The sequence below is a fragment of the Triticum urartu genome, unplaced genomic scaffold, assembly GCF_003073215.2.
Source record: "Triticum urartu cultivar G1812 unplaced genomic scaffold, Tu2.1 TuUngrouped_contig_4814, whole genome shotgun sequence".
Taxonomy (NCBI): Eukaryota; Viridiplantae; Streptophyta; class Magnoliopsida; order Poales; family Poaceae; genus Triticum; species Triticum urartu.
Genome location: NW_024115434.1, coordinates 1 through 10722, shown reverse-complemented (window position 1 = coordinate 10722; position 10722 = coordinate 1). Strand labels below are relative to the sequence as shown.

At 46.1% G+C, this 10722-nt stretch overlaps 1 protein-coding gene across 1 annotated transcript; it reads left to right on the top strand.

The window, feature by feature from the left end:
* Positions 1-1724: 1724 nt before the first annotated feature.
* LOC125528356 (probable protein phosphatase 2C 27) lies at positions 1725-5799 on the top strand. The gene is made up of 4 exons (XM_048692831.1): positions 1725-2083; positions 3948-4172; positions 4263-4474; positions 4831-5799. Exons 1-4 carry the CDS (start codon positions 2030-2032, stop codon positions 5396-5398), a joined length of 1059 nt encoding a protein of 352 aa, XP_048548788.1. The 5' UTR covers positions 1725-2029; the 3' UTR covers positions 5399-5799.
* Positions 5800-10722: the final 4923 nt, after the last annotated feature.

The window sequence follows — 10722 nt, the reverse complement described above, 5'->3', positions numbered from 1 at the left end:
TTGTTTGTTTGGAGGGTTGTCGGCTGCTTTTAGTCCCGTGCACGGTTGGTGGCAGTGTTTTGTAATGCGATGTTGTTGTGTGGATGGCTTACATACCATTCTTTCGCTTTGATGCACGATGCACCTGTTGAACAGCACCCACAAAAGGATTACGACTCCACCATGCTCATCCTCATCCATTCAGGGATTTTTGTTTCTTCGCATCGAACATTATTTGGGACATTTGGAAGCATCGAAACAACACCGTCTACAACAATGCATCTCGTCTTGAAGCCCACGTCCCCAGTCGAGCGATGAGGAAGGCAATGCCTCATGCACGGCAGGCATGTTATGCGGTGATCTACGAGGCTACTTTACAACGTTGTTTCCGTGGAGGGTTTGTCGAGTAGCTACTTTTAGTCCGGTGGGCGCTTGGTGGCAGCGTTCGTAATGAGGTGATGTATCGTGGATGGCTCACATACCATTCTTTCGCTTTGATACATGATACACATGCTTATACATATTTTAGAAGTATGCTTTTTTCTACAAGAATCTAGATATAGTTAGTTCTCACATCATGGACGGCACCCCGCGAAAGGATTACGACTCCACCACACTCATCCTCATCCATTCAAGGAATTTTGTTTCTTCGCACCGAACGTTATTTGGAAGCATCGAAACGACACCTTTTGCAACAATGCATCTCCTCTTGAAGGGTTTGTCGACTAGCTACTTTTAGTCTGGTGATCCGCGGGGCTTCTTTACAGCGTTGTTTGTTGGAGAGTTTGTCGAGTAGCTACTTTTAGTCCAATGGGCGCTTGGTGGTAGCGTTCGTAATGAGGTGATGTATCGTGGACGGTTTACATACCATTCATTCGCTTTGATACACGATACACATGCTTATACATATTTTAGAAGTATGCCTTTTTCTACAAGAATCTAGATATAGTTCTCACATCCTTGGCGGCACCCGCGAAAGGATTACGACTCCACCACACTCATCCTCATCTATTCATGGATTTTTGTTTCTTTGCACCGAACGTTATTTGGAAGCATCGAAACGACATCGTCTGCAACAATGCATCTCCCCTTGAAGCCCACGTCCCCCAGTCGAGTGCTGAGGAAGGCAATGCCTCATGCACGGCGGGCATGTTATGCGGTGATCCGCGGGGCTTCTTTACAACGTTGTTTGTTGGAGGGCATGTCGAGTAGCTACTTTTAGTCCGGTGGACGCTTGTCGGTAGCGTTCGTAATGCGACGATGTAGCGTGGGTGGCTTTTATACTCTTTTGCTTTTCATCTTTAATATACATTTACAGTATTATGTATGACACGCATATGTAAATATATCTTTTTTCAAGTATGATAATTGTCATCCAGGTGAGAAGTAAGCAAGTTTAATCTAGTCTTCACTTTACAAGAAACCCATGGATAGTTCTACCCACGAAAACCCTGCGCTCTACATATTGGATGTAATAAGATCTTAATCATCTTCTCGAGGTAAAAATAAAGGAGCATGGTAAACATGTTTTCTTCCTCTTTTGGCAGCATTGGCGTGGCCAGCATTTTTCTCTCGCAAAAGATCCCCTCCGGGTGAAAAACGAGCTCTACAGGATAATAGTAATAATAACAAACCATCTGCCAAGAAAAGAAAGAAAAAGAAAAAACGCATGGCCCACCGGGGGCTCAAACCAGCACGTGTTCCCCCCGGCCTCTCGTCCCTCGACTCGGATAAATACCTCCTCTCCCCTCGTCTCCGTAAACAGAGAGAAGAGAGAAACCAGCAGCAAATCCCACATCCGCCTCCGCCTTCCTTTTCCTGCCCCCGATCGAAACAGAGAGCTAGCTAGAGATATTCCCGCGAATCTTCTGCTCCGATTCCAAGCCCGTCCCGGTCTCGGTCGCGCCCCACTCCTCCTTCACTCCTTCTTCACCGGAACCTGCGGCGGCAGTTCGAGTCGAATCGCTCCTCCTCCTTCGTCGTCGTCTTGGCGAGGCAGAGCAACAGAGGCCGGGAGGAAGAAGAAGTCGTCGGCGGCGGCGAACCGGACATGTGCGTGGAGGGATTCGAGGACGCGCAGATCGAGAGGCCGGCGGATTTCGCGGTGGGCAACCCCCCTCCCATCCCCTCCCCTCCCCTGTTCTACGCCCATTCGATTTGACTCTGTTTTCTTTCCTTTTCTTGCGATGTTCTTGCCCCTGTGTGGATTCCGCTCGCTGAATTCGGTGGTTTCTCTGTCCGCCGCGAGAACATGAGGCCAAAATAGATGTCTTTCTTTCTCCTTTCGTCCATGATTCGTGCGTGTTAGTTGTTGCTCCGGTCTGGACGGTCGATTAGTCGAGGAGGAGAAGAAGAAGAAAAAACCCACCAGTGAGTCGGTTGCTTCGTGCACACACTTTGCGTGCTGCGCGAATGCTTCCGTTTCTCCCCTTCCCTTTCCCTGAAAAATCCAGAGCCAAGTAGGAGTAGCAGAGACTATTTAGCACTAGTTTACTTATTGCAGCTGGAATTAATGAACTACTCCCATTATCTCATCTTTTACAAGAATATACTACTAGTAGTAATATTATCCTGTTATTATTCTTAATTTTTATTAGCAAGAATTACTAGTAAGCAATATTTTCCCATTATTATTATTATTATTATTATTATTATTATTATTATTATATCTCCCTTGTGCGTAAGGTGTGAACAGAGGGATATGCCTTGAATTGTTTGTTCGGCGGCCCAGAAGTTTCTAGCTGGGATTAAGCCAGCCGGGGCGGCGTGCCGCAAAAGCGAAATCTTTTTTGTTGTCCTGGCTCGGCGGATGTCATGCCCCATGTCTGCTTCTGCATGTGCATTGTTGTTCACTTGTTCTTATGCGGTGCTTCTGATCCTGTGATCAAAATCCTCGTGTGGGATTTCCAGTTGACGTGGTTGCTCTGCCATCCATTCGTCCGCCGTCACAGGATATTTGCACCTCATCTCCTGTGACAGAGAAAGATATTTGCATCTGAAAGTTAGGACAAACTGAACTGTTCACAAAAATCAACGTCTGCAAAGTTCACACTTGGTAGTAGTGCTTGGTTCCTTTCTTCCTCTCCCACTAATTGAGGTTAAATACTACTAACACCAAAGAGGGTGTCCTTTACATGTTTTTAACAAGTGTTGGGGAAAGATTTATGGTTCAACAAATGGTAATCATCCATCATCATCATCTGTGTTCTTTAGTCTTTACATGTAGAACAGTCAGCGCTGGTAAAGTTCAGATAGTGCTGTGCCCCTTTCTGCATTGAGGCTAAGGAAAAGCTGGCCTTTCCCGTGCTGTGAAGCCTCCTAGGACGACACGTCCTTGGCAATTTCCTGGTGATGTACGTGCCTTTCTAGGTCTGAATTACATAATCATGGGGCCGCTTTGTCCCTTTAGCTTGCAATTATGGGTTGCAATGCCGGCAGGCAGGTAGTGGGCTGTGGGGTGGTGCTCAAGAATGTACACCTGGAAGCTTGACATTCCTCGGCTAGTCAGTACTCAGTAGCACCTTCTGGGGCTTGTGGTTTGCGGTTTTGTCAGTGCGTTCCTGTGCATTTTGGGGGGTTTTGTTTATGATTGCCCACACTCGAAATGGCTACTCGTGGCATTCTTTGTCGAATAAGGGATTGCCGTCTGTCGCCGACTTGACCGAGTTGGGCTTCTGTTTGTACGTCCCTTTCAGCTAGGTGGATTAGTGTTGCTGCAAGCTTGCAAGTCATCCACTTTCTATGTGATGGATGGTGGCGACGTTACTTAAGCTGTTGCATAGTTGTTGATAGGGTTGAAAACTTGGGAAGATAGATTCTTTTAACCTGAGTACACCCTTTGTATCATTGTCCTAAATGTAACTCTGCTATCCCTTACTGCTATCTTTTTTTCAAAGCTGATGCAGTACCTTGTTTCTTCATCAGAAGACTGCCGTGATCTAATCTTCTGTTAATTTGCTAATGTGCAGATGGAGAGAGTCTGTGAAAACACAGTGTCCATTGATTTCAAGCAAGCCAAGATGGTGGCTGGGATTGGAGAGAGCTGGCACAATTTTGTCCCAGCTATCCGATCAGGGGATTGGTCTGACATTGGTGGCCGTGATTACATGGAAGATGCGCATGTCTGCATCCCCAACCTAGCCAAGAACTTTGGGTACAACATGGTGGATGATGAAGTTATTTCCTTCTATGGGGTAATTGCTTATTCACTTCTCAAATCTGGTTGTTCAGTTTCACAGTAAATGTTCCTTTTTCTGACATAATCATGTCCTTACGATTCTCAGGTGTTTGATGGACATGGTGGAAAAGATGCCGCACAGTATGTTCGCGACAACTTGCCACGGGTCATTGTGGAAGATGCTGCTTTTCCTCTTGAGCTCGAGAAGGCAGTCAGGAGGTCGTTTGTGCAAACTGACAGTCAGTTTGCAGAGAAGTGCTCTCTACAGGATGGGCTTTCTTCTGGAACAACTGCACTTACAGCAATGATTTTTGGGAGGTACTGTTCCTGTGACCTGCAATCCTGGCTCTTACTTTAGTATTTTCATTTTATTGGTGACCAGAAAATCATAATGCAATAGAGTACTGGAGTTGACTCTAGGTTAACTTGTTCCTGAAGCTGCTTTCAAACTAATGCATCATAATTCAAAAAATCTCAACATGCTTTAGACTAAGGTTAAATTTCTCTAAACTGCTGCACTTGCACTAGGACCTCTTGTGATACTGCTACCATGCACATTGTGTTGTATGCCAATGCCAGTATGGCTCATCAGAGTTAGCATCAGTACTCCCTAGCTGCAGGTTGCTCTGTTATTGAGTGACCAGCAATGCTGATTGTTTGCATGTCTTGTGCAGGTCTCTTCTGGTCGCAAATGCTGGTGATTGCCGAGCGGTCCTCTCCCGGCGCGGCGCCGCAATCGAAATGTCCAAGGACCACAGGACCTGCTGCCTGAATGAAAGAAAGCGGGTCGAATCCCTAGGCGGCTACGTCGACGACGGCTATCTGAACGGCCAGCTAGCGGTCACCAGAGCGCTGGGTGACTGGCACCTCGACGGCCTGAAGGAGATAGGCGAGCCGGGAGGCCCGCTGAGCGCAGAACCGGAGCTCAAGATGATCACGCTGACCAAGGACGATGAGTTCCTCATCATCGGCAGCGACGGCATCTGGGACTACTTCTCCAACCAGAACTCGGTGGACTTTGCGCGGCGGAGGCTCCAGGAGCACAACGACCTCCGGCGGTGCTGCAAGGAGATCGTGGAGGAGGCGATCCGGCGGGGCGCCACTGACAACCTGACGGCGGTCATGGTCTCCTTCCACCAGGAGGCCCCTCCCCAGATCAGGGTGAACAGGGCGGGCAGGGTCGAGCGGAGCATCTCGGCCGAGGGGCTCCATAGCCTCAGGGTGCTCCTGGAAGGCCAGTGATCGATCTCCGACGGCGCGCCATTGTCGCCGCCTTCTTCCTCTGCATTGTTGAGTGTCAACTGTAAGTACCGATCCGCCGTCGTCGACATGCCAGTTGTGGCTCCATTGTTACCTGGGAATAAAACCAACGAACCTGAAGAAGATCTCACCCGCCATTGTGAATTGTTTGTGAGGCACCTGTAAATATAAGTTGGGAGCTTAATTAGGGTGGTATAAAAGGGAGTCAGTAGCGTGCATCCAGGGGGCTTTGAGGCTCATTATGAGATGATGAGATGTGTTGTTCCCCCTGTTTAAGTTTTGTCTGTCAAAGAAACCATTCTCTGGTTATTGCTATTGTATCAGTGTAACTTGAGTTGTCTCATGTGTTGATCACTGATAAGATGAGATCTGTTCTTCCCCCCTGTTTAAGTCTTGTTATATTTGATCATTTGTTTAATTGCTATGTTGTTATCTACCATCCTCTATTTGGAATACAACAAGAAACTACTCCCTCCACTTGAAAGTAAGTGTTATGGTTTTAGTACAATAATAATGTTGTATAAAAAAACAAGCAAGTAAAATTAACAGAAACTGTAATGCAGTATAAAAAGACACAAGCAAGTAAAATTAACGGAAACTATAATGCAGTATACTATAGAAAAACAAGCAAGTAAAATTAACGGAAACTATAATACAGTATAAAAAAGCAAGTCAAATTAAAGGAATCTATAATGCAGTATCAAAAAATAAGCAAGTCAAATTAAAGGAATCTATAATGCAGTATCAAACAAAAAACGAGCCAGTAAAATTAACAGAAACTATAATGCAGTATAAAAAAAGATCAAGTAAATTGAACAAAGATCAGAGTGATGGACGTGGCCATGATTTGACATGAGTGTTAAACAAATTTGTTCAATCACAAGCATTGCACATTTGCCAACAGTTTTCTTGCATTGTTTCAAAAACTAGCCTGGACGAAAAGGTTGAGACTAGCCCAGACAAAAAGGACGTAGATCATCATCCAACTCGGAAGGAAAAGAATCTTCAGGATAACTTGAAGATCGACGTCGAAAATGACGGCAAAGGGAAGAAGACGGCGGTACGTGGTCGACCGGACTTGAAAAAAAGAACAGTCATGCGACAATTGTGAGATTTGCTTTTCAAATGAATGCAAGGGTTTAATTTAGGACGTGCATGCTGGGTGGACATGGCAGTTTTTTTTCAATATAGTACAAACGCAAGCGCTTATATGCACACGCATACACTTATCCCTATGAGTACACACATGCACACCCTATCTGTATGAGCACCTCCAAGAGACAGAGTCCACCGGAATTTGAATCCTGATGAACTGAGGATACCGCTGTTCATCTAACCATCCAACCACAGGTTGGTTCGCAACATGGCAGTTTTTATTGTGTTTAGGGGGGAATTTCAAGGCAGGCGTGGCAGTTTTCATTACGTGGTTCGTTGGAATTTCATCCTCAGAAAATATTCCTCGGATAGCATTTTCGTTTATTTGTGTGCATATGAAGTGGCAACTCAGACATATACCAAGGAATCAGAAGTTACTTAAACATATTCCTTCCGTCCGCGAGTAAGTGTATTTTTACCATTTGTCTTAAATCAAAGTTTCATAATCTGGACTAACTTTATAGAAGAAGAGCACGAGGTAAAAGTGTCGGGTCGGATGTTGGCGACGACGCAACCACCGAGACCGAACCACCGCCGGTCGACGGGAAGAAAAGGAAAGGAAAGGCGGTGCGCCACTCCACCCCACCCCACCCACCACCGGACCTGCTCAACCTCAACCCCAACAACGAAGATGGACGCAAGGAAGGAAAGCATATCTATCGCTCGTCAGCACCCAAGGCAAAGGCAGACGCGATTAAACATCACACTGGCATTTGACTATTCCGGCCAAGGTTGACGGCCGTCCCCGTCGTCCAGGCATCGTCGCCTGGCGGACGCAGCGCGTGTCGCGGGTGACGGACACGCGCGCGTGCGAGCCAAGGAGGGGGAGGGACACGTGGCGGGCAGAGGCGGTCGGCCCGGCTCGACACGACGACACCGGCGAAGCCAGCGGGTTTATGCGTGCGACACGTTTGCTTGTTCATTCATGTTCATTAAGCCGCCAGCAAGTGTAATCCATTTGCCGTCGCGTCTGCGAGGACACGCTTGCTTGTTTTAGCTGCCTGTCATAATTCTTTCTGGCGGCGACACGTCCGCTTGTGTTTATCTGCTTGTGATTCGTTCCGGCGGCGGCGACACGTTTGCTTCCTGCTCACTCCTGGCGTCCAGCCCAGTGCAGTGCATTTGTGCGTAAGTGCACAACGGCTCGATCGCCAGCCCTTGTCAAGTAAACCGAGGGGACGCGCGCGGTTTCTCGAGGCACCACACAGATGCTAACCATACCCTTTTTTTTCAGCAACGTATTGCCAAATTACCTTTTCTTTTGCCAGGCAAATTACTTCTTTTTACGGAAGGCCGTCGTGGCTAGCTTTATTAAAATTAAAACAGGAATTATACCGTCCATAAGGTTATGAACTAGGCACCTCGGAGGATCCCTCGTCCAACTACTACAAATCTTACTTTGCTTTACCGTTTTGACGATTGATCTTATCCCGAGCAGTCTTAAGTTCATTCGCAAGACACGTGGCAGAACCTCGCCTTGTCCTGCAAATAACATAAGCAAACAAATAGAAACATAGAGATTCTTAAAAAACGCCGGAGAAAAACGAAGGACGTTAAACTTCATTTACTAGACCCTCAATGTAATTCGGGCAGTAAGATGTGAGGTGGCTTCTAGGCCTGTCTTTTTCTTTTCTGAAATGCCATCATGGCTCACTTTATCGCTATCAAAATAGTCGTTACATTATTCACAAGCAAGGAAATAATAAAACTAGAAGGTTTATCGACCCGAGCATTGTCATTGTGATCAGCGTCCCTAGCTAAGCCATGACCAACAGAATTGGCATATCTATTACAAAACTAGAATTCGACTTAACGAATGCCCGTTTGTGACTAGTTCGCTCCTTAAAATTTAATTCTGCTCTGGAAAACACAAGCCAAAGAGGGTAGCTCTACGATATGCCGCTCTGCAAAAACAAAATAAAATCTAGGCACAACTCCCTCTTTTTTTGGTGAAAGCCCTTCAGGGGATGCTTCAAAATCTCTAGAACACTGCCACTAGTAAGTCGACACCCCTTCGTTTTTCCCCACGTCATCCAAAATATATCCTTTCCATCAAATTTCTCATTCTTGAAGTTGAAGCTGGAACTAGCTAGTTGTAGTCTGAATACAAACACCCTCAAAATATGGAGCAGCTACTGTTGATGAGAAACCTCCTTCATTCATAATCTCAATGGCCTCAAGGCAATCAGAATCGATAATAATTCTATCAAAGCCCATCTCAAAATATCCTCAAAATATGGAGCGGCTTCTAGCCCCGTATGGTAATATATACAAGGTGGGGCTTTTTTTTTTCAAGAATAGTGTGCGTTATCTTTTCTTAGAGATGCTCTCGCTACTATATCAGCTGGAGTTGTGAGATGTTAACTGTTGTGTTCACCCGTTATCATTTGTGCCTATTTTATTTCCATTTATAGCTAAAGTTTTGTATTGGTTTATTATTGGTATTCATATTATTTTTCAGTTATTCTATATATTTTTGTGTTTTTATTTTGTAAACAATTTTTCTTACTAAATCCTCATTCTTGTTTTGTGTGTGTGGGGAAATGATCAGATCTATTATAAAATTCAGCGAAAGTATAAAGCATCTCAAACATAATAAAAATTACGTCTTGATTCCAAGGCCAATGAACAACCAGTACTGGCGTCAAAACGAGCCGTCAATGTACTATTATGGCCACTCGGCCCTCATGCACGTGCCCCTAAGGACTAGCGCCATGAAGCTGTAGTTATTGTCATTGAACCCTTACATAGATCTAAAGCATCTGCCACCAAATCTCCCTGTACTTGGTTCTAGCAAGAAGTTGACGTGTATAAGTGATAACAGTTCTCAACCACCTTTGTCTAAGATAGTTTATAAAACCGCCTAAAGTAGGATCAAAGGATAATGTAAAACAGTTTAAACAATTCATTTAAAAACGGAAACAAATTTAGAGTGCACGGTTCACGAATGAACTTGTGCAACGGCCGAAATTGATGGGTGTGTTTTCCCCTCAATTTTGAAGTGTGTAGGTAAGGGGCCACCTCGTTAAAAAAATACGGCCTATTGGGCTTATATCTTGATTGAATACCAAAAAAATGCAGTTTTCTTATTGGTAGCGCGTGGTCTGATTGCTCCCATGACGAAGTCTCATTTGCACCTTTTTCTTGACACTGACATTGTTTGTTTTGAGGTTGCTTAGCAGTTAGCACATACACCATGTCGTTCATCTCCACCTTCTTGTGAGATATACTAGTGAACTCTTCCAGCACAGAGGCGCACACGCAACCCTGTGGCCGAAGGAACATGCGTAGTACATTGCATACATGCGCGATGGACACTCCTAAAGATCAGTGCAAGACCTTTTCAAGTCAATGATGCTTTTGGCGGGCCTTTCGGTCATGGGCGTTCCACTGCACCCAGCAATTGGTACGTACATTAGGTCGTCTCCATCCAATCCAATCCATATCTATCTCCAGTCCAAACATTTTTTTATTCGCCCATCACCTGGCCATTCTTCGCAGCGAAAGCATCCATCCCCCCGCGTGCGTGCTTACTCGTTTTCTCGAGTTCGCAAGGATGTTCTTCCGGAGATCAGTTCAGAATTTTAGCATATCGATCAGCAGTATAAATAAATACTGTCAAGAGTAGAACCGTTGGTCGGTCCGCGTCACATCACACGCATCGCGATCATGCATGGTGATGATGGCTCGTGAGACAAAGAGGACGGCCACCATCCAACTCCAGAGGAGTAAAGCTTCAAACCAAAAGCAACTTCCTTGAAGCAGCAGCCGCACGTACGTTTGGGTTTTAGTATAATCGTAGCGTATCCGCGGCAGATTCCCAGGTTACCGCCGGTTCACACTTCACGCCTCACCCTGGCACCCGCGATCACCACAGAAACCCTAGCCATCCTGATACGTTCTCTCGGCTCATTTCATGGCTGGAACGACCGAGAAAAATCGGGCTGATATTTTGTTGTCCTCTTCTCTTTTGTCAGGGCGCAACACAGGGTATATGCGGTGGGCGCGCGATCCGCCCGCACTACATAGCGCCTACGCAGCCGCCGCCGACGGGGATTTCCGGTGGTGGTGGTGCCGTGCGGGCCCCGGCGACGGCACCGCGAAAAGTTAAAGACGGCGACGGGCGGGATGGGCCGGGGGATGGCCGGACG